Source organism: Alosa pseudoharengus, unplaced genomic scaffold (genome assembly GCF_046254945.1).
Source record: "Alosa pseudoharengus isolate Yale_2024_CS ecotype anadromous, Long Island Sound unplaced genomic scaffold, YU_APseudo_1.1 YU_APseudo_1.1_scf_18, whole genome shotgun sequence".
NCBI lineage: Eukaryota > Metazoa > Chordata > Actinopteri > Clupeiformes > Clupeidae > Alosa > Alosa pseudoharengus.
In genome coordinates, this window is record NW_027468650.1 from 30,171,408 (window position 1) to 30,195,967 (window position 24,560).

Genomic DNA, 24,560 nt, shown 5'->3' on the forward strand with positions numbered 1-24,560 from the left:
CAGATTACGACTGAAATGTCCCCACCAATATTCAGGTTGAAGGGGGGGGGGGGGGGGGGGGGCGCTCAAATGCGCTACAAAGAGTTAAATACTTTCTCACTTTGCTGCGGATCATCTCGTACAGATCGTGTAATGTGCAGTAGCCTATAAGGGTAAATCGCGCTGATTTGAAGTTACCTATAATAACTACCAGTGAGCCGCAGGAGACGCTGCGCTTCAGCTTCACTTCACTACAAGGCATATGAAGTGCGTCCAAATTCATCCATTCTTCTCTGTTGAACTCCTCGAGTAGGCTACTCATCACACATGTGTCACATGAAAGAGCCTTTTCTCAGCTTTTAAACGGTGCTATAGCCACTATTTGCTGTGATAAACAGTTCGCTAGAAAAATTTACTTCAAGAGATTTAATAATTATTCTCTGTGCCCATCTCCACATCCATTCGTCTCAGTGGAATATCGTAGGCCTACACACTCTTCACGCAACACATGACAACCCATATATCAGAATAAACAGCAGATCTTACCGAACACAAAGGTGTAAAGCATTCCCGTGTATAGTTAGATGTTCCAGAGTAATCCGGTTTTGAAATAAATTGTAGAAAAATTCAACATGGTCTTTCGGCTTTAAGCATTTCTTAAAACTGAGCTGTGCTTACATCGCCTAGATATCTGTAAATAGGCCTATTAGAGAATATACAGGCAGCTTATGGTTAAGAGTTGTCAATGTAGCCTTAATGATTCTTTTCACAAAATGCTAAGGATGCATGTATTTAAGTTTCTTAAAACTGAGCTGTGCTTAAATGGGTCAATGCATGATTTCATAACAGACCAAATAGAAAATAAATGTTAAATATAGCCTACATATGTATACATATTAAAATCAGATTATGTGCTACACAGTATAGATCAAGTTGGACAGTAGCACATTTTAATCATGGGTAGTTGGACAGTAGCACATTTTAATCATTTTATATATCTATAGTGGCTGGTGAAAGAGTTGAGTGGCTTTTCCTTTTTTTTTCTTCGGGGGAATTAGTGGGTAGTGTCCCCACCAAAGCTCAGACCAAACCTACGCCCTTGCACTCACTGGTCCAGAAAAGCAACTGTTGCATCAAAGAATTTAGAACCACATGCTCTCATTGATTGTATGATTGCACTATTTGTGGTATGCAGGCATTGTACAACGGGGCCCCATATCCAGAATTCACAGAATCATCATATATCCAGTTCAAAACAACAATTAAATTAGATAGTCACTTACAAATGACAGAGGGCGCTTGTTTTATTGAGCAGGTCTTGCATAGAAGCCATAATAAGGCCATCTGTGTATTATTTGAAATTTTAGGCTATGGTATGTTTATTTTTTCTTCACACAGGATGTTAGTGTGCCGTGGGACATTTTAAGTGTCAAAAGTGTGCCGTGGCACAAAAAAGGTTGAAAAACACTGGACTAAACAGGGCAAAATGCTTAATTTTGCTTGTAGCCTAATGGTCATCCTGATCATATCAAGTCTATAATCGTTTAGACCAATTTACATGTCTGAAAATAACAACTTTTTGTTATTAAAACAATTTTCATCATATGTTGAAAGGTCACTGGTATGTGAGTGCATGAACCAAATTGCAGTTTTTGACATGCCATGACAGAATAGGAGTGACATCACGCAGTTGCATCACAGTAGGCGCACGTCATTATTCATGATTTAATGACCATAATTGTTAAGACCAATTCACTTATTTGTGATAGGTGTGCTAGAAAAAGTGTCCTGAAAATGTGAATGAACATCACTGATTAAGTTCTCCACTGCCTCCCGACACAAATTGTGGTAAGACAGTCCATGTACCCATAATGCAAAGCAAAGCTAAGTAGCGCCTAGCCGAGCAAGTGAAGAGAGTAGAAAACAACAACAGCGTGATCCAACCTCAACAACTGGTAGGCTAACTAGGCCAGCTACATGGACTACGGTAGCGATTTAAAGTTCAACGAACAGACTATTCTTATCTGCTTAAATTGCTTTCTTGCTGGATAATGTGAGTAGTTATACGGGTGTAATCGCATGTGACTTAGTACTCACACCATTTCATTGAGTAGATTAGAACAATCTTTGTGATACTGCTCTCGGGCTAGCTTGTTATCGAGGTCTCTATGTTTGAGAATCCTCCGGCGGCAGCGGAGGCAGCAGCAGCGGTGCCATGAATAGTGGACTCCCAGCCTCGGCTGCTCCGCTTGGGAGTGTTGGAATTCCTAATGTCAAGGTGAAGTTCTGTCGATATTACGCGAAGGACAAAACTTGCTTCTATGGAGAAGAATGCCAGTTTTTGCACGAGGATCCGTCCATGGCGAGTTTGTCTATGCACGGTGGCGGTGGAAGCCCAGTCCCTTTATCCATGGCAGGGGGAGCCGTGACTGCAGCAGCGGGATATGCTCTTGGTGGAAATACGGCAGCTTGCCAGGGTGGTGGGGCACCCAGTGTACCCAAAAAGAGCGAGTCCCTTGGGCCTGCTGGAACAGCTCTTGAAGGACAGCTGTTAACTAGTAAGTGTGATGGTAGGATTCACAAAGCAAGGCTCTGAGGCCTATCGCTGCTAGTACAACAGTGTTGTTGTTATTTTTAGGGCCTGGCCAAGGCTCTGCTGAAATCGAGACCGAGGATGCAGTGAGGCCTCTTTCCCACCAAAACTACGAATGAGCATAGCTATTGGCTGAAGAGTTAACTCGTTTTAGGATAGTTTGCAATTTTCTAAGTGAATTGCTTTTGCACGTGCCCGATTCGTGAAAACTACCATTCTCACAAAAACATTTGTGTACTCGTGAGCTAACTTTAGCTTAATTGCTAAGGAGCCTACATGAGATGTCATTGTTCGTTTCAAGCTCTCAACCACGACATGGTTGTCATCACGGATACTTTGTCTAATCTGTGATTCCATAATAAGTGTTACATTGTATTTCAGAGGGTCAATTACATCGATTGTAGCACCTAAATTGCACTGTTCGAGACTTGAAACATTGTATCGGCGGCAAGCCTGGTGTAAGTTTGACCAAATGAAGGATATTCAGCAGCTTCAGTTATTGTCGCTGTTCATGTAATATTGTGGAATAGCTATTATTTATTTAGAAATCTGGTTCATTTTTGGTTTAAATGTTGTTTCTATTTTCATTGTAAACCTCAAAGGACTCAAGAGCGATGCAGTTGGCTAGTGTATTTACGTCTGTTTGTAAACGCTCTGTGATTGGCTGGATAGTCCTTGTACTCGCTCTCACTGGTAGACAGACTTCAGCAATCTTGCTGGAGTACTATTTGACTACAGATTTGAGCGCGATTTTTCCCCCCCTCCAATTGAAAAACAATTTCATTGGGACACCTTTGACCGTACATCTCACCATTTAATTAATGCGCTCTTATGTGTGGAAATGTCAACTACACAGTATGAATCTGACCCTGTTTCTGTGTTATCTTTGAATCAGTACCAGGGATGGAGGGTGCCCCCTTGAGTGATGCCAATCTGACCAACTCTTACTTCAGCAGCAGCTTTATTGGCGTAAATGGCTTTGGAAGTCCTGCAGAACCCAAATATTCTATGATGCAGGTATGAATGATGTACAATACTTCATCTAATTGAAAAGTTCTAATTTAAATAATTCTAATTGAAATAGTTCAAACCTTGGGCAACACCGCTGCTGCTATGTTTTTTAGCAAGACTGCTGATTTCTCATATTTAACAATGCATGATATGCATGGAGGGTGAAATGTTTATGTTTCAAGTGACCATGACAGACTGAATCTATATACTTCCTGCAATTATGTTTCGTGACAATTGAATTTAGCTGTAGCTAGCATTATACTTTCCCTGAGTAGACCAAAGTACACATTTATGTAATGATCAGAGCACACATTTGTAACAGTTGTGCATATAACTGTTATTAGATGATTGAAAGTTGTTTTTTTCTCTTCAGAGGATGACCACCAGCAGTAGCTCTCCCAGCCTCCTGAACGATGGTGCCAAGACCTTCAGCCACGGCGCTCATGGTGAGAGGCGTTTCTCTGAACAAACAGAAATCACATGGACAACTATGAGTTTTGAACTCCTTTTACCTCTATCTCTCTCTTCTCTCTCCAGATCCAGTCAACTCACCCACCTCCTCCCTTTTCAGTGACTTTGGTGCTCTAAGCATATCACAGAGGAGGAAGGTGAGACCAGAAATCGGGCTGAAAATTGCTTCGCTTGTTTAATTACAAAGACATTGGCTGGTATTCACATTGTGGTGTTACCGCCTTCGTGGATTTTACACAAAACGTTTTTCTGACTTCACCTAATTTGGAGATCGATTCTGTTTGAATGTGATTGATTGCCTCATTCAATACAATAAAGTAAGCTAGTCTCTTGCATGCCTGGTCACAGGCTCTATGACTGAGCTGTGGACTTTTTGTCTGGGTAGAGGACACTGCGTTCCTAATTCTCCGAGCTTCTCTATCTAATTGTGTGTCTGTGTGTGTGTGTACATCAGCAGGCTCCCAACCCAGCAGCAAGTGAGTTCATCCCAAAGGGAGCCCCGCGCATGGCCTCCATGTCCCAGCCGGCTGTCCAGGCCTTCCCTCCTCCTCTCTTCCCTCACCCAGTCATGAGCACTTCCACTGCGGCTGCACTGGCACCCGGTAAGGACCACCGGACCTCAAAAAGGGAACACACCACTGTGTCTGCAGTGTTCATCTCCTTCAAAGCTGCCTACACACACACACACACACACGCGCGCACGCGCAAGGTGAAAAAAAATATTTTCTTACTTTTTTTTTTTATATAAAGTATAGATACCTTGTAAATATGGTTGCCTAGTGAAGTCCTGTACCCCATACATTATTGTTGTAGACTTGTACACAATGCTGCTATTATGTACTTTTTCCCCGATCTTCTATCACTCTTCACTGAAAAGCTCTTCAGTGATGCACTCATGATGGCTCCAGCTATCTTGGTGTTGGTCATACTTACTTGTTTGTGATAGTTGTGATAGGTGATAGTTCAGAGGTGACTAAAAAGTGCAAAAATATGTTTCAGGAATGTCACTCTCTGCTGGGTCGTCTCCGCTCCACTCTCCCAAAATCACACCCCACACCTCCCCTGCCCCTCGCCGGCGCAGTCATACCCCCAATCCCAACCCTGCCAACTACATGGTGCCCACCAGTGCAGCTGACCAAGGGGGTGCCCCCATCATCCAGAAGGAGACCGTAGGTGGGACCACCTACTTCTACACTGACAACACCCCCGCTCCCATGGCAGGGATGGTATGTACCTCTGGATTTGTGTTCTCATCCCCCCCTCCCCTTTTTTCCCTTTGTTTATATTGCTATGCTATGATTATAATGTACATTATTTACATATAAGTTTCAGTCTAAGAAAATACATTTCAAAGTGTGTGTTGAAAAGGCCTTTGAGTTTCTGAAGAAATACATTTGAAAATAAAACCCTTCAAAAAACTTCACATATTGATTTAAAAGGCAAGCATGTCTCAATGAAAGTAGAGAGAGTACAGTAAAACGCCAGGAGCTTGTAAACTCTGGGCAAATCCACCTACTCTGACTTCAATGTGTGAAATTGTAAGTCTGAAATATCCGAAAGCAGCCTTAATGTGTTTGGTGTTTCCTCTGGTGTCTACAGGTGTTCCCCACCTACCACATCTACCCGCCAACTGCTCCCCATGTGGCCTACATGCAGCCCAAAGCCAATGCCCCGTCCTTCTTCATGGCCGACGAGCTTCGACAGGTATGCCACCAGTCCTTCAAGCAGTCCACTTTAGGTGATGGTACATGGTGCAACCTTTTGAGCAATGTTGCTGATAATCCACATAGCCAGTTTAATGTATTCTGATAGGATGATTATGGCTATTGGCTCACTCATGATTAAAGTTCTCCAGAAAAAAAAAAAAGTTCTCAAATATCAATGAGACCATGCCAGAATCAGACTCCTCAGGACGAACATTTGTCAGCAACTTTGCTCACACAGCTGACTTGTGTATCGTCAGCTTTAGTCATTAATTCCGTAGCTTTTTAAACACAGAGAACCATAATTGAATTGATGTGCAAAGTCTGAACTCTGTATAACAGTATAACTAACCTTAATTGAATAATTTTGCAAACTCTCAATGCTTTGCCAATGCTCAATGAAAGGTATTAGTAACGCACACCAACTGATTTTTAGCGAGATGCTAGCCACTGGCAATAAGTATAAATGGTAAGAAAGTGCCGCACACTCAAGCTCCATATGACAGGTCGTCATAGAGCCTGAGTGTTGCTAATGCTCAATGCCACACAGTAACTTAAGTTGTCTGACTTTGTCTACACTTTGCCTGTAATTTGTATTAGGGCTCAAAGTATGACTTGTAGTTCAAAATGCAAGATTTAGTTCATATTTTCAGTTTTCTGTCGCACACTATTAGTTGAAAGTGTTCACATAGGCCCACTACAGAAACCAAGGTTTAGCTCATGGCTATATCGGCAAATTAAATGATCTTTGTGTTTAATATGGGGGGGGGTCAGATTTTTTGAGCAGAAAGTGTTGTTTGGCTGACTATGAGTTTAACAAGAAAGGTGATGTTTACTGTGCTGCTACGTTATCAGAATGCGCATAGGCAGAAAGGCTTCATTTGACCTCAGTCTGTGCATCAGATTATGGAGAATTGAAGTTGTACTCAGGAACTTGAGTTATCTATTGACCTTGGAACAACCCCTCCTCACCCTTGCTGTTAGAAAGTGATCTGTATTTCTGGAAGATGCTTCAATGTGTAAACTTCCCTCTAAGCTTTCACAGTGTAGTGAAAGGGTTCTGTTTTAACTGTCTATGTCAGTGATATTTGGGCGGCCCAGGGGTTAGCGTGAGCAAGCCTCACTGGTCAGCCAGAGTTGAGTTCAGAGTTTGGCTATAGACCTCTGAAGTTCGCCTACAAAAAAGCCTCCATCTTTGACATGCGGTATCTGGCGATTTTTCCTATGGGAAAATAACATGTGGATTTTGAATTATCGCACCTGTTAGACTCTCGCGGGGATGAAAAAGTCTGAAATGCAGACGTTTTCCTGAACACACTTTTGTCCTCTGCCTTCGAGTGGACACTGTGATGTCCGGTACGTGAAGGCGGCCCACTTAGATTTTTGCTACCCCAGAGCTAACTTGCAATGCAACTTGCCATAGGTAGTTAGCTTCAATTAACAACCAGATCTCCTTATATGGGCAAAAATGGCCGTTTTGGTTCTTTTTTGTAGGCGAACTTCAGAGGTCTATTGTGAATTGTGCAGCAGATATGCAGATGAAATCAAGCAGTTGGCAGGGTAGCAGAAGCGAGAGATGAGCTCACAGCCTAAGGAGAACTATTCTGGCCTATGGGAATGTAACCGTGGGGTTTAGTATTGCATAGACCTGTGTACAGGTCAGGTACATTGTTGTTTTTATAGTGTGATGTGATGTTTTAGTAGAAATCTGTATTTTGGAATACTGTAGACACACACAAGCTTAAATCTACAGTGTCATGTAACATCTATGTGTACATATAGTAAAAATAATGTAATGCTTGAATACATGTATGTATATGTGTAAATAAATGTGTTCTAATAATAGATACATAATCACAATCCATTTTTTTCCTTTACCTTTCAGGAGTTGATCAACAGGCATCTAATAACCATGGCACAGATTGACCATTCAGAGAACCCTGGTAAGCATGGCAGTGTTTAATGCTGGTAAACAGAGTGTTTGTGTCCTTGTTGTTTAAAATAGCTTTCTTCAGTTTGGCTGTGTTATGGCGTGGCAGCGAAGAGCGTGTGTGTGGATTCATCTGTTTGCAGTAAAACGAGACCACATTTCCTGAGAATCGTTTGGCTGTCAGTTTGGGGTTTCTCTCAGCTGTCTTTCTTTCTGTTTCAGACACGCGCACACATATACGCACGCTCGCATCCACACACACACACACACACACACACACACACACACACAGACAAATGGATCCATCCAGTATGTGCCTCTCTTCATTTCTCTTTCAAGCAGGTGGAGGTTTTATTGTCCTGCAAAGCCGAGCAGCTTTCAATAGAAGCCCTGAAACACTGGGCTACCTGTACTAGTGCAACGCAGATTACGCAAAACTAAGTGTTACACAAGTGAAGACAATCACACGCAGTATTTATAGTTTTGTATGGTTATCATGTCCAAGTGGAGCCGGTCACATTTAATTTGTGAATTTTGTTGTTGTAATGTCCAATTCATATCCAGCTCAGATGCATTTGTGCAGTTTGTGTCTGCGGACTAAGATGAGGACAGTTACTGTATGTCAGTGTGGCCAAGTTTACATTTAAGTTTAGTAGTTTTGGCTCATAGGTCCCCTCACTCCTAAAAGTGTGTTGGACCAAGAGCAGAAGAAATGAGATGCTGACCCAAAGAGCAGTAGACTCCGGATGGAAGGAATCTGGAGTGAATTTGGATCCACTTGTAATTCAGGGCCAGTTGCTGCCTGGAAAGAGAAAGTTGTTTGTAGGCAGAGGATTAAGCCTCCCAGTTCAGCATCACTGCTGGCTTTAGCTGAGAATAGCGTAGCCTTAACCCGCCTTCCATTCCCGTTCTAAGGACTGATTTTAAACTGAAACCTGTGTGCGGAAGTCTGACCCAGATGTCCTCTAGTCCTGAAGGCCATTGGGTGTCTGTCTGTCTGTCTCTGTATGTATGGCTCTCTATCTCTCTACGTCTGTCTGTCTGTCTGTCAGTCTGTCTGTCTGTCTGTCTTTGTGGTATGGGTGACGGTTTGTGTCCTTCCTCGCCAGATGTCCCCTCGGAGGTGGACAGCTACCACAGCCTGTTCCCCCTGGAGCCCCTCCCCCCTCCCAACCGCCTGCAGAAGACCAGCAACTTCAGTTACATCACTTCCTGTTACAAGGCTGTCAACAGCAAGGATGACCTGCCCTACTGTCTGAGGAGGATACACGGTGAGGAACAGTCTCTTACACACACACACACACACACACACACACACACACACCAACTCCCATAGTGTGGGGTTTCGGTCAGGTGTATCTAATACAAAAGTGAGTTTCGGTCTGTTGTCGGCTACTGAGACTGCGGTTGCAGGAGTTACGTAGGCTTTCCCCTCTGTCCTTCAGAGGCTAGTCTTGCGTGCTCTGGACTGGTTGAGATGGTGAAGAGGACCTGATGAATGAAACGTGTTGAACCAAAGCAATTTTGTTGGCAAGGACAATCTGGACCGCCTGCCTTTGCCTGTGTGAAGGACCCTAAATATATAGGCACAACATTGAATGTAACAAAACATTTTAAACATTTAATATCAAAATCCTTATTAAGGCCAAAATCTGACATTAATGAGTCTCTCTGTGCTTGTACTGTGATGTTTGTCCGTTGTGCCCGGTGTATGGTAGGGGATTTCTCCTACCCCTTCATTTTAAGCGTGGTTCTGAAAAAAATGTTTGAAAGACCATGTAGCCCTACCACTTAGCCCCACCCCTCCATCCAGTAGAGAATTAGGATACCCCTTCCCCCCACAAAATAAAGGGCTAAATGGTAGTCCTAACTAAAAAAAAAAAAAAAAAAAAAAAACCACCTGGAACCAAAGAGTTCCTCTTGAATAGACTCTGCACATAATCTCCCAGGATTTTTCAGTAAGTAGTTGAAGGTTATTACAATTTCTAGGAAGCATTCTTTTTTCAAAAGGCAAAGCCTTATTTGTGTGTGTGTGTGTGTGTGTGTGTGTGTGTGTGTGTGTGTGTGTGTGTGTGTGTGTGTGTGTGTGTGTGTGTGTGTGTGTGTGTGTGTGTGTGTGTGTGTGTGTGTGTGTGTGTGTGTGTGTGTGTGTGTGTGTGTGTGTGTGTGTGTGTGTGTGTGTGTGCGCGCTTAGGATTCCGGCTGGTGAACACAAAGTGTATGATGCTGGTGGACATGTGGAAGAAGATCCAGCACTCGAACGCGGTCACTCTGCGGGAAGTGTTCACCACCAAGGCTTTTGGAGACCACTGTAAGATCAGCACCACACCATGCACGGCCTTCAGACCACAACAGTTCACCCCCATTCAGTTCCTTCACAGATGAACGATAACCTTTGTTTCTCTCCTCCTCTGCTGTCTCCTTTTCTCTTCTCTTCTCCTTCTCTACAAACTTCTCTCCACCTGCTCATCTTTCTCTCTCATTCTCTCTTCCTCCCTCTCTCCTCCAGCACTGGTGTTCTCCTATGACTTCCACGCAGGGGCAGAGACCATGTTTAGCAGGCACTTCAATGACCCAACGGCAGACTCTTTCTTCACCAAAAGGAAGTGGGGTGAGTGGGCCCCTCTTCCTCCTCTTCCTCTTCCTCTCACCCATATCCGTTTCGTTGACACACAAATGGAATGGCCTAAAATATCAGTGTGATCTTTCATAGCAGTCACTTAATGTTTATTTATTCAGATCCCCACAAAAGTGAAAACACAAATTCTGGAAAGATCTCTGTTGAACTAATGTGCAGATCAGAAGCAATGCTGCTAAGCTTAACATTTGGTTAGCTTGACAGAGAGATTAGCTGTATGCTCTGCAGCAACGGTAACCATTGAACACACAAACAAGTATGTTTATATGTGCACACACATTCACACCTTTGCAAACTTGTCCAAACCTCATGCATGAGTATGAATTATGACACGCATGCACACAAACAAAGCTTATGCACTCGCCCTCCTTAACAGGAATCAGTCATACTTTTACATGCATGAATATATTTACATACACCCTTCCTCTACACACACACACACACACACACTTTCTAATGAGCTTCTGTTTCATGCACATACAGTACACCCATACACTTTAAACTTTGGCTACACATTTGCACATACTTCTTACACACACACACACACACACACACACACACACACACAATAGGCCGACCTGGATCTTTGCTCTCAGTCTTTTGTGTGTGTTAATAAAAGAGGAAGTAATAGTTGTGCTGTGGGCCCAGGTGCTCCACACATAGCAGTTTCCCGAACCAGTGAAAGCAAAATGGCTTAACGACGGTAACTCCAGCCAGTATGCCGAGAAGTGACCACACACACACACACACACTACATTAATACATACGTGAAGTCCAAAGCCCATGCTGCAGTGACACTGTTTCATACAGGACCGACCAAGAGGAACAACAGCAGGACGAAAGTGCACAGGAAATGTTGCTCACGTCCAATGCCATTTGAAACTCACCGACAGTGTGCTTTGTTTCAGCTAAGCTTGAGAATTTTTTTTAGGTTGAACAAGCATCCACACACACACACACACACATTGCATACAATTGCATACTAGAATTTAATACCCTGTGCATGTAACTTCAGTTCTATCAAATTTGTGTGTGCAACCGCATTACCTTTGGGAAGTTAATTTGGAATCTGTCATTTAGGTTTAGTACCACACACAAAGACTGGGAAGGCGCATCCTCTCAAACAAATCGCTACAAATTTGTATGTCTGTGTTGCTCTAGTTGGCCATCCTGTTTGTGTTGACCGGCCTCTTCTCTTCATTGCCCCTCCCCTGCAGGGCAGCATGAGCCGCCCCCTCCGCGGCAGCACGCTGGCCTGCTCCCCGAGTCTCTGATCTGGGCCTACATCGTGCAGCTGAGCTCCGCCCTGCGCACCATCCACACTGCTGGCCTGGCCTGCCGCGTCATGGACCCCAGCAAGATCCTCATCACTGGCAAGACTCGGTACGGCCTCCTCTATGCTCCATAACACAGTAGGCCTACCACTATCCACCGTATTCCTGAATCTTCCTTTCCGGGTTTTCGTCTTCCGGCATGTTTACATATTACGAAGGGCAGTCTCAGTAGGCTGACTTGAATATTCTTCAACTTATATTACTTTGTAAATGTTGACAATTCTGCACTCAGTAGGAATATTTTATGTATACAAGTTTACTTTTTACTAGGGCTGTCAATCGATTAAATTAATCTAATTAATTACATACTCTGTGATTAATTAATCTAAATTAATCGCATATATAATTTTTGCTGTGAAAGTATTTTAAATATTTAAATTCAAATGAATCATTGAATAATCAGCATTAGTGACATTAAAGTTCAAAAACTCTTTTTATTATTATTTTCACTGTTCAAATAATTGCCATAATCTATGATATGACCTAATATGCTGAGGAAATAAATTCAAACTGCTTCAAATTCAAATAAATTCAAAATAAAGTGCTTCAGGAAGAAGTTTTTTTACATACAAGGCATTTCAGGCCACAGATATAACCTAGGGGACACAATGAAAATAAATGAATACTCCCCTCAATGTTAACACTTATTTCTTTGCATTGATGTGCGACTATAGAGTTGATGAACTCCGGTAATATACAAATTCCTTGCTGCAGACATTGCAGAGGACTTTATTTTCAACACCATCAGGCCGTTTTTTAAAAGTAAATGTTCCAATCAATGATCCAAGCAGCACGTTTTCTTCTCTCTCCTTCATTTTACAGTCTAATTTTTACTAGACTAGAACGGCTCGGGGTCAAAGGTCATATGGAATCGATTAATCTGCACTAATTTTTTTTAATCAGTTATTTTTTCTCAAATTAATTAATCGAAATTAATCAGTTATTTTGACAGCCCTACTTTTTACATGACTTAGGATGTGTCAGGCACTGTCTTTTAGTCAGACTACCATCATATGAAACCACTTAAAGTCAATACAACGCAGCTTCGGCCGGAAATAAAAAACTGTATTTCAGAATGCTGAAGTGTCATGCTGACGCCCATTGCTTGCTCAGGTGCATTCATGTGGCTGGGAAGTGGGAAGGTCCCCACTTTGGAACTCCATACTTCCTGTTCCGAACTGAGAGCATTCACTTGACAACAACAAACGGGCGACATTGCTAATGTTCTTAGGCTAGCTAGCTAGTACTGTTCAATATTACAATCGTCTGCGCTTATGAATATAACATAAACAAACAATGAAGCAACTTATTTGGGTATGGAACAAGTTTTTTTATTTTTTATCTTTCACTATATTCAGTAGCGTCAAAACATTCTCTTGGGGGGCTCTCGCAAAGTTCCACTTCAAAGCCCGAAGTTCCCAGTTCAGGTGTGACGTACCCCCCCTAAACTATAGAATTTTCCTGCTTCCCAGGTGCTCATGAACGCACCGCTACACCACTCTAGACCACACCACCCAACGCCAACCAAAACCATACTTCAGCACCCGTCACCCCAGCAAGATCCTCATCACGGGCAAGACGTGATGGTGCTGCTCCACACTCTACACAGAACGTAGTTTCACACCGCAGGCCTACCACCACACCACACCATACCACAGCACACCACAGCACAATTAGTACCATACTACAGCACCCTTCACTCCTCCAGGATCATTATATCAGGCAAGACTCAGTACTGCTCCATATACCGTCTGCCACAGTGTACACACACACACACACACACACACAGACTCACTCAACCACTAGCCCTAAACACACACACACATTATTCCAAGGCTGTCTGTGCGTTTTTACACACTACACAGGCTTTGAGGTGGGAGCTTTGCGAGAGCCCCCAAGAGAATGATTTGACGCTACACAATTTTGTGCTTCAGCTTATCAGACATTGACCTTCTGGTGTGCTATCAGACTAGAACATTTGTGTTAATAAGACATGAAATGACTCATATGTACACACATACTTACCCTTGGACATTTCCTCCTTTGTTGAAACTGATCAATATCATCATGTTAAATACAGTAAAGAAGAACCATTGCTTTATTTGCGTTTTTCTGTTCCCCACATGCAGACTCCTGACCTGAAAGGTTAGGTGGGAGTGTGACCTAAAGGAGCTTTTGTTATTGTTTCTTAGGTTACGGGTGAATTGTGTGGGTGTCTTTGATGTCTTAACATTCGACAACAGCCAGACCAACCACCTGGCCCTCATGCCTCAATACCAGGTAGAGACTGCTTGGCACACACACACTGACACTTTTTGTCCTGCACACGTTCACACACACACACACACACACCACACACCACACACACACACACAGACAGACTCACTCAAACACTGGGCCTAAATGCACACACACATTATTCCAAATCTGTGTTTTTACATAAAGTTTTAATCTGACTTATCACATTTTACTTCCATTTATACCAGCTAATTGCATTTTTTAGTTCCATCTTCACCAAACCAAGTCAAAGCTTATTGTTTAGTTATGCAATGGCCCAAGCTAATGGTGTGACGTTACATGAGGCTGAGTGAGTTTTTTTTTTGTTGTGTGTGTGTGTGCGTGTGTGTGTGTGTGTGTGTGCGCGTGTGCGCGTGTATGCATGCATGTGCAGCAAGCAGATCTCATCTCCCTGGGGAAAGTGGTTCTGGCGCTGGCTTGTAACTCGCTGGCCGGAATCCAGAGGGAAAACCTGCAGAAGGCCATGGAGCTGGTGTCCATCAACTACTCGTCCGACCTCAAGAACCTCATCCTGTATGGGTCCTCCTTTTACTGTTTACACACACACACACACACACACACACACACACACACACACACACACTTTTATTCTAGTTAAAGGTGACTTTTGTGCTATAATTTAAGCAGTTTGTGCACATGTACTGATGTGCCCCACTAAACAAACAAATATTATAGTAATGTAGCCAAAGGTGACTTTTATGTTGTGATTTAAGCTGTTTTGTAAGTCTTAAGTTTTAAGTTTCAGTGCTGTGTGGATCATTTCACAGTAGACCAGCGGTTCCCAAACTTTTCCCCCCGTGTGCCACCGGCTACATTCCCACTCGGCTCGCGTACCCCCACCATCCGACACATAAACACATAAAAAACGTACCGCATTCTATATAACCTGTTATATCCGCAAAACTTTCCCCCCACGGACCACGGACCATCCAACGCATTCAAAAGTAACGCATTCTATTAGCTATTCCAGGCGTCATGTTTAATAAGCTGCCCTTTTTTTGACACATACAGAGTTTATAAATGATATCCTTTAATTTCAAGTTTCTTTATCAGGGGTATTCAATTAATCTTCAGCGAGGTCCAGTTACAGAAAATTTCCTCAAGCAAAGGTCCGGAGCATCATAATGTTTAACGTGTGTTTAGGCTATGTATATGTTTATGTATGTATGTATGTATAATATTAGGATGGATGGATGAAGCCTAGTTGTAGATAGATAGATAGATACTTTATTGATCCCCAAGGGGAAATTCAAGAAATAAAAGATTGTAGGCCTTAATATTATAAAAATATATGCTTTGTCTAGTAGAGGTGCTTCAAATTGGCGCTTAAAATCGCAGCGAAGCGGCGGTCATATAGGTTTAGTCAGATTTTTTTTTTTTTTTCTTTTTCGCATGCCCAAATTTCCGTCAATGAGTCCCGGGACACTGAAAGACCGGGGTACACAAAACTTGGTGGGCATATACCCCCACATGGATAGCATGGAACCGTCATTTTTCGTTTTGATCTGTAGCCCCCCCGCTGGACTGGACCCCCCGAAAGGAGGGTAGGGCAGACACAGTTCTCTGTGAATATCTTGAGAACTGTAGGGCTTAGGATGACCATTTTTTTCCGTATGTTTGCCTCCAGGGGTCATGTTAACCCATTTCATGTGCACACATGTGCACAAACAGATACACACACACACACACACACACACATACATTCACAGTAATCATACGTATGACACATACTCACACAATAGACATATGTACGCTTGCATGCACAGGCACATACGCAGGCACACACACAAGCACGCACACACACATAGACACACTCACACACACACACACCCACACACATAACATAAACATAACACAAACAATCAAGAATTTCTCAGAATTATGAACAGGCAAGATGGAGGTGGGGTTGTATAAAATTAATTTTACATGTGAAATCTATGAACTAATCATGTTTTGGTACTTGTTGTCTAGCAGATACCAGTGTGAATTGAGTGTGGATAATGCAATTTAGTGAGACAGTTAGAATCATATAGGCCTTTCAGCGTGATTTCTTTTTGTGGAAAAAATGTGCTGGACTGGGCGGCGGTCATATTTTGTACCGCTCTGCGGTACATCTAGTTGTTTCTCGTCCCGTCTCCTCTCCTCGCTCGTTTCAGGCTATCAGTCTCTTCTCCATAGTAGGCTACTTTACTCACTGACTCGACTTTATCAGAATTCACAGATTTCACTGGCTGAGTAGCAGCAAGCGAAATGATGGTTCCTGAAGTAAATGCTGTTATCCTAACCAACGAAACATTTAGCGCAGCTTTGAAATCTTACGTGAAAATCTAAATTAGGCTATTATGGTCTGGGTCCGGATAGGATCACGTCACGGTCCGGACTCGGACCGCGGTCCGCCATTTGGTGATGGCTGTTCTATATCATTATGACCTGATTCGAAATTATGTATTTATTCATAAATTAATTACAAAAGATTTAAAAATTTCATTTTACACCTGTCCGCCATAGCCCTTTTCATCTCGCGTACCCCCTAGAAGCAGCTCGCGTACCACCGGGGGTACGCGTACCACAGTTTGGGAATCCCTGCAGTAGACCATAACTTGCCTGATGCTACAGTCAAACTCGGCCGCAGCTCGATCCGCTAGTCTTTCTTAAAGATAATTTTTTTTTTTTTTTTAAACATACAATATTTATTTGTGCACCATTTCAGCAAACATTTCTATAGTAAATGCTTAAACGGGTATAGAATGGCCCTCTCTGTCCTGCCTCATACAAGACAGCTTAGTAAGCCTAACTGAGGTATTCACAACATCCTTCAGTTAAACAAATGCAGCACAAGCACAATGCTCTTTAGTCAACAAACGTTAGGCTGTAAGGGAGTTTATCCTACAAGTGGGTAGTATGGGAGATGCACAAAATACGATGATGGAAACAATGCAGTAGTGAGACAGTATTATTATACTGTTTATGGCTGTTTATGATCAAGTCCTGTGTCAAGATTGTTGATGTCCATTAATAGCCATTTGAAACCAGCTTCAATAAGCCTATAGGCATATGCTACCATTGAATCGTAGCCCACACTGTTAAATTCTGTCTGACCTAAAACAAATTTATGTAAATGAGCGGAAGTACGTAGGCAGGTGGAGTCAGGCTACTACAAATTACCCAAATATTATGAAAAATTGTTTTTGTTTGACTTGTAAACCCTTTGTAAACCGTGTAAACCATCACTGTTGACTTGTTCCAAACTGGTATGTCCCACTTAGACAGACACACACACACACACACACACACACACATTCACACACACACACACACATTCACAAACTTTAACCCCTGTTGTGTGTGTGTGTGTGGCATTAGGTACCTGCTGACGGACCAGAGTCGCCTGCGCAGCGTCAATGACATCATGCCCATGATCGGGGCCAGATTCTACACCCAGCTGGACGCCTCACAAATGAGGAACGACGTCATTGAAGAGGACCTGGCCAAGGTACATATCCACATGCACACTCTCGCACTTTTGCACTCTCTCACAGAGCCCTCCTTTCTGTACACACACACACACACACACACACACACACATACATACACTCACAGAGGTATGGGAAAAGGCCAAGCCACTGTCGCACTTCTCCAAAGTATTCTGAAACGTCAGTCACAGATTGCCAATGATATGGTTTCTGGTGAGGACTGCAATTAGCTTAATCATGCAGCCTGCACCTCTGTCCCAATGGATAAAGGGGAAATCCGGTGTTTGGAAATTCAAACGTTCAAACTCATTATCATGCTAAGCATATCCAAAATCCATTTTACACCAGATGTCCCATTTACCGGTAATCCTGTAACATCTATAATTATGACCGCCGCGTAGCAAAGATTTTTTTCTTTTTCGCATGTCCAAATTTCCGTCAAGGATTCCCGGGACACTGAAAGACCGGGGTAGACGAAACTTGGTGGGCATGTAACCCCATATGGATAGCATGGAACCATCGTTTTTCGTTTTAATCTGTAGCCCCCCCCCGCCCCCCCGCTGGACTGCACCCCCCGAAAGGAGGGTAGGGCAGACACAGTTTTCTGTGAATATCTCGAGAACCGTAAGGTTTAGGAGGACCATTTCTTTTTGTATGTTGATCTCAAGGAGCCATGTCAACCCATTCCATAACCACTCATTTCATGTATAGCGCCACCTAGTTAAACACAAAAAAAGTAAAAATGAGGTGTTGTAATCGCAGGTATCTGTGACCTAACATAGTCAAAACTGCACGAAATTGAAAGTGTAGGATCATTATGACACCCTCCGAATGCATGCCAAGTTTTGTGTACACAAAACTTGGTGGGCATGTACCCCCACATGGATAGCATGGAACCGTAATTTTTCGTTTTGATCTGTAGCCCCCCCGCTGGACTGGACCCCCCGAAAGAAGGGTAGGGCAGACACAGTTCTCTGTGAATATCTTGAGAACTGTAGGGCCTAGGATGACCATTTTTTTCCGTATGTTTGCCTCCAGGGGTCATGTTAACCCATTTCATGTGCACACATGTGCACAAACAGATACACACACACACACACACACACATACATTCACAGTAATCATACGTATGACACATACTCACACAGTAGACATATGTACGCTTGCATGCACAGGCACATACGCAGGCACACACACACACACACACACACACACACACACACACACACACACCCACACACATAACATAAACATAACACAAACAATCAAGAATTTCTCAGAATTATGAACAGGCAAGATGGAGGTGGGGTTGTATAAAATGACTTTTACATGTGAAATCTATGAACTAATCATGTTTTGGTACTTGTTGTCTAGCAGATACCAGTGAGAATTGAGTGTGGATAATGCAATTTAGTGAGACAGTTAGAATCATATAGGCCTTTCAGCGTGTTTTCTTTTTGTGGAAAAAATGTGCTGGACTGGGCGGCGGTCATATTTTGTACCGCTCTGCGGTACATCTAGTTTATTTATATTTTGTCTGTATATAAAAGTATGTCACTAAAATGTGTCACATTGTCTAGCATGTGGAGGCATAGACCACTGTGGCTAGGTGGGAAAGCACAGATGTCAATCAACGTTCAAAAGAACATTATTTCACTGTCCATGTTGACAAATAGCACCCTTTGTATTTTGTTTTCCTGCTATTTCTCGAGGTCAATAATTTGTTCATGGCTGCTTGATTAATGAAAACTGTAGCAGGCAAAAGCTAAGCATCATGCTGATTAATATCCGGGTTTGAACTGAACTAAGAAACAGATATGCTTTACTGGTCCCTGTCTGCAGGTCCTCCATGATTGTCCACACACACACATCCACACGCACGCAGACAGGCTTAGGCAGGAAGTTACCGCCTAGCTGTGTGTGGCTATTTGACACCTTTCATGGTGTAGCTGTGGTAGAAATAGCATCACAAACGTGTCGAGCTCAGCGGGTATTCTGAACGTCTAAACGAGAACATGTCACTGTAAAAGAGCGATGCTAAAAGGCGGCTCGGCCATTTACCTCCCTGGCTCTCCATCACTTGTCCTTCTGTGCAGCACAACCCTGCAACACTACAAATGCAGTTTTTGGGACCTAATTATGAATTACCATAGTAATGCTGTATACCATTTGAAAGCAGACTCTCTAGAATCGACACATGTAAAGCTTTCCATGAATAAACATATATTTTGTGTGTAAAATATATGTTTATCCCAATATATAACATCTTAAAATACCCCCCTCCACAGTTGCTGCCTTCATACCTTGTAACTTGTCTGTATGGCCGTACCAATAAGTTAGCCCAGCATGCTTTGTCTTGACATTTTCATAAGAATCCATATATGTAAGATATCTACATTGTTTTATTGGCAATATATTGAATAGGTGAACAATCCAGCACAAACAAAACAGATACATAACAAAAGAAGCAAAGTGAAAACTTATTTTTCATTATGGAATGTCTGTCAACACATGTCTGTGGGTCTTCAGTGTGCATGGGGGAGGGCGACACAGTTACATTGAGTCAGTGTGACCTGGGGGAGGTGTGGATAGTGCCCTGGTACCTGGGGGGGGGGGGGGGGGGGGGGGTCGTACTGAGTACTTTTGATTATATTATTATTATTACCACAGCCATTATTGAGCTGGGTTTCAGTCTATATAATTGAAAATGTAGTATACTATATAAAAGTAAAATATAGTTCTTTATTTTACAATACAAATATTCACTGCATTACCTTGTTTGTCCTTTTTCCATGTAAATCTCAAAGGTGTAGGATCAAAATTAAGTTTCAGGTCAGATAATGCTTCTCTGAATTCATGGCACAACCACCGCAAAGCACTCCAGGTACAAGCAACATGGCACAGAGTGTAACCTTTCATTTGACAGTAACACCAAGATCATGTTTCTAGATAAAGGGGTTCTTTTTTTTTTTCAGTATGCATTTTGTCAGTATGCATTTTGGGTAACCAAAGGTCCTTTTTGGAGTCTCCATGTGTATGCCCACTCAAATATGGGTCCCAGTCATACTTCATCATATAGTGATCTACTTTGAGATACAGATTCACAAGACCTGGTAGTGGCCCTCGGTTGTGTTTCCAAGACAAAATAAGTGACCAAGAGGGCAGAATGTGGTCATTTCCAGAGATGTACATAACCGCCTCAAAAAGAAACTATCCATTCTACGTTTTGCCACTCTCTGACAGTTCATCACACAGTCAATCTATTGATACCAAATATTCTACAAGGCCTCAGCTTTCAAAAGAGGTCAAGCACTTGATTATAAGTCAAAGTATGTTGAAACAGGGCCATTGTAAGTAGGTGGTGTGCAATTTCGAGCAAAAATTAAAAATGGGGGCGAAGAGTAATGGGGTAACATCTCTCTCAGTTTTGTTTGTGTGTGGGGGGGGGGCATTGGCCCCTTGTCCACTGTGTTTCCGGTGCCTATGCCCTTGGATACTAACCACACGCCCAACTTCACATGTGGTCTGACACTTTGGTTTTCACTGCACTTTGCTCATTTTGGGTGTGCACTCTGTTGACCTTGTTTATCTCATTACTGATCACACTCATTACACCCACACCCATTAAAGTTTGTTGAAGTGGATGATAGCTACTGAATCTTGAGATAGTGTTTTTCTTTGGGGGGGGGGGGGGGGCAGTGTTGACAACTGGACCAATCTAGATCAGTCTTCATAGCATACTTGGGCCAGGGGGGTCAGTCGGTCGCGTTACTCTCTTTTTTCACCACACCTGTCTGCATCCCCAAAAACAGTTCTACACTCAGTTATTTACTTTCACTATTGACTGAAAAGGGGTTACAATTGAAGACATAGCCTGAAAAAAGTTTTGAAAACAAACGTTAAGGGTTGTTTTTAGGACATGTTTGAGTAGCCTACAGTATGCCTGTTGGCAGCCACCCTGAGCAGTCAAAGGCGATTCAAAACGAGTCAGAAAAGTCGAGATGGGACCAATCGTCAAAATTTCGGTGTCCACCACTCTAGTTCATCCAAAACAAACTAGAAAAGGGCCTTAAAGTGCTAAAAGCCGGAATTTTCCTTTAATTAACTCCCTGTCGGCTGAATCAGTCGACATGGAATTCAAATATCACCGAAACACCTCACGTTTAAGCTATAATTTACGACATGGGTTGGCAACAGGCAGCCAATGCGGGCCGCAACTAAAATTATTTGGCCCAGCCAAATTATTCTGGCAATCCGATTTTTAAAAAAATATTTTCTTTTACAATATCTATTTATAAATCGCCTATTCACCAATCACACTGTGTGGGTGCTTAAACAAATATGAGAAAGAACACCAGAACGCACTGGATCCTGCTAGCCTACTCTGTGCATACCCCTTGGCCAGCACTTCAATATTGTAATAATAATACACAAATTGGTACGTATTTTGTGCTCTCTTCAGTGTTTCGTGGATACAATGCGAACCAATTTGTGTATTCCATGCGCTTTTCGCTATTGACCAGGTTTTTCTTTGTGGCATAATGACATAAATAATGTTTATTTTTGTATATTTTCCCTGCAGGAGGTGCAGAATGGACGTCTGTTCCGCCTGCTGGCCAAACTGGGAACCATTAATGAGCGGCCTGAGTAAGTAGAAGAATTTGCTATTTGTTGGGGTTAGAAGTTTGCTCATTAGTTTTAGACCAAAACTCTTTACTGCTGCTCAATATTAACCTCTTAAGAAGCAACCAATGATTACCATAAGTTTTAGAGCAATCAAAAGTCTGTAAAAACATTGGCCCTTTGAAATGAGAAGCTGAAAAGATATTAGAACTTTAAGATATTAGAGCTAATCTGGCAACAGAACTGGTTTGCAGAGGTAAAAATATAGTTTGCACTGATGTGTTGGTTAGTCTACTGTCTCTGCTGATGTGTTTATTAATCCTGTACATTACCATGTATAAACAAACTTAATTTAAAAAAGTGCATGAGTTGGTCTTACACGGACATGAATATAAAAATTATAGATGTTACAGGATTAAAGGGGAAATCTGGTGTAAAATGAATTTTGGATATGCTTAGCATGATAACGAGTTCAAACGTTCAAATGTCCGAACTAGCTATCATGCTAAGCATATCCAAAATCCATTTTACACCGGGTTTCCCCTTTAGCCATTGGGATAGAGGTGCAGACTGCATGATTAAGGTAATTGCAGTCCTCACCATATCATTGGCAAACTGTGACTGATGTTTCATAACTCTTTGGAGAAGTGTGACAGTGGCTTGGCCTTTTCCCATACCTGCTGTCAAAACTGTGTGTGTGTGTGTGTGGCAGGTTCCAGAAGGACCCAACATGGTCGGAAACGGGTGACCGCTACCTGCTCAAGCTCTTCCGAGACCATCTCTTCCACCAGGTCACTGAGGCGGGGACACCCTGGATCGACCTGAGCCACATAGTGGCCTGTCTCAACAAGGTGAAACTCACATACTCTCCCCAACCCAGGACTCTCTTTTTTTACATTGCATGATATGGGCGAGGGTCTCCAGTTGCCTGATTGTCTTCAAAGTCATTGTTGGCTAGTCTTTATGTTGAAACTGATCCACTAATGTGTTTGTGTGTGTCAGCTGGACGCGGGCGTTCCAGAGAAGATCAGTCTGGTGTCTCGGGACGAGAAGAGTGTGTTGGTGGTGACCTACTCCGACCTGAAGCGCTGCTTCGAGAGCACCTTCCAGGAGCTGCTGGCTGCTGCCAACGGCTCGCTGTAGCGCCCCCAACAGCAGCGGAGTGGGACTGCCTGAACAGGAGCACATTGCACTACAGCGCGGGAACCAGACCAGGAGCTGAAGACTATCTCAGTCACGAGGAACTAGGCTGCCGAACTCAGTCAGATACACTGTTCGGAAGGATTTTCTTTTCTTTTTATTTTTCTCTCGTCTTTTTTTTTTTTCCTAAAAGCTTATTTTTTTAGTTTTCATAACCTCGCAGCTACAAATGACAAAAAAATAATTATGGACAAATTGAAGCTGTGATGAATTTTTTTTAGACTTGGGGGAACAACAGAAATGACGACATGAAAAATGACTTTCCTGCTTTTACTTTCAGAAGATCTTTTGTTGGTTTTATTTTCTTCTGTGGAGGATGCACTAAAATTTTAAGTTTTATGAATTTTTTTTTCTCTCTCTTTTTTAAAATGATTGCGTGTGCGTGCATGGGTGCAAATGTATGTGAGCTTGTGTGTTAGTGTGAGCGTGAGAGTGCGTCTGTGTGAGAGCGTGCGTGTTACCCACAGGGTAGAAAAAAAGAACTGAGACCTCACACTCAAAACAGTGAGAAAACAGAAATTTAACAAATTAGGCTTTATTTTTAATGTCTTCTCTCTTCCTGCTGGAGTCTTCACCCCCCCCCCCCCCCCCTTTCACCCCACCCTTCACAATCCCTCCCCTCCCCCCATCTGATCGAGGAACTATGAGATGGGACAGACCACTGGCTGCAGGAGCGGGGGGAGGCTGGAAGGGCCAGACCACTTGTTGCCTCTGTTTTCACGTAGACGGGCCAAACCACTAGGTTTGTGTGTTATATTTGCTTGAGGGTGGTGGGGGTGGGCAGCTGACTTTTGGGAAACCTGCGCAGGGAACTCTGGTGAGAGAGCTAATCGATTGACTGACCACTGGTGGAGAACTATGGGTAAGCGATGACCTGTGCTGGGGTCATGAGTTACGACAGAGTAGGGAAGAGGGGGGTGGGGGTGTTGTAAGGGATGCTGGCACTGAATGAATGAATGGGTGGATGTTTTGGACAATGGATGTTTTTTTTTTTTTTTTAGCTTTTTTTATATATATATATTCTATCCGCAGAGACGCGAGAGCTGCCTTGTGTGCGGCCTGCACTGGCTGTGTATATGAGACACAGGGGTGGAATGTGACATGACAGCAGGGGAAAAGGTTAGGGAGGAGAAGGGAAAGGGGATTGATCCTGCTTGTCTGGTCTAGTCCAGTCCGGCTCTCAGGATCTGGAGAGGGGAATAGAACCAAAGAACTGGAACCTTTCGGAACCGTAACCGGCTCGGCATGGTCAAGGAATGTCTTTCTGCCCGAGCAGGAATGTTTTGTCTTTTTATATTTTTTCCTGC

General features: G+C 42.9%; 1 protein-coding gene across 2 annotated transcripts; it reads left to right on the forward strand.

Annotated features, from left to right (window-relative positions):
* The first annotated feature begins 1,762 nt into the window (after window positions 1-1,762).
* pan3 (poly(A) specific ribonuclease subunit PAN3) lies at window positions 1,763-23,596 on the forward strand. 2 transcript variants are annotated; one of them, XM_076290864.1, is made up of 18 exons: window positions 1,763-2,537; window positions 3,468-3,589; window positions 3,957-4,029; window positions 4,121-4,191; window positions 4,512-4,656; window positions 5,054-5,280; window positions 5,654-5,758; window positions 7,643-7,700; window positions 8,797-8,958; window positions 9,882-9,998; window positions 10,197-10,298; window positions 11,543-11,708; window positions 13,852-13,939; window positions 14,331-14,470; window positions 17,321-17,450; window positions 22,013-22,077; window positions 22,766-22,904; window positions 23,056-23,596. In XM_076290864.1, the coding sequence occupies exons 1-18, from the start codon at window positions 2,195-2,197 to the stop codon at window positions 23,194-23,196; spliced, it is 2,394 nt and encodes a 797-aa protein (XP_076146979.1). In that variant the 5' UTR covers window positions 1,763-2,194; the 3' UTR covers window positions 23,197-23,596. The 2 variants fall into 2 exon arrangements, with proteins under 2 accessions (XP_076146979.1, XP_076146978.1); XM_076290863.1 differs by having other exon boundaries at window positions 1,764-2,537; window positions 4,509-4,656.
* The last annotated feature ends 964 nt before the right edge of the window (window positions 23,597-24,560 follow it).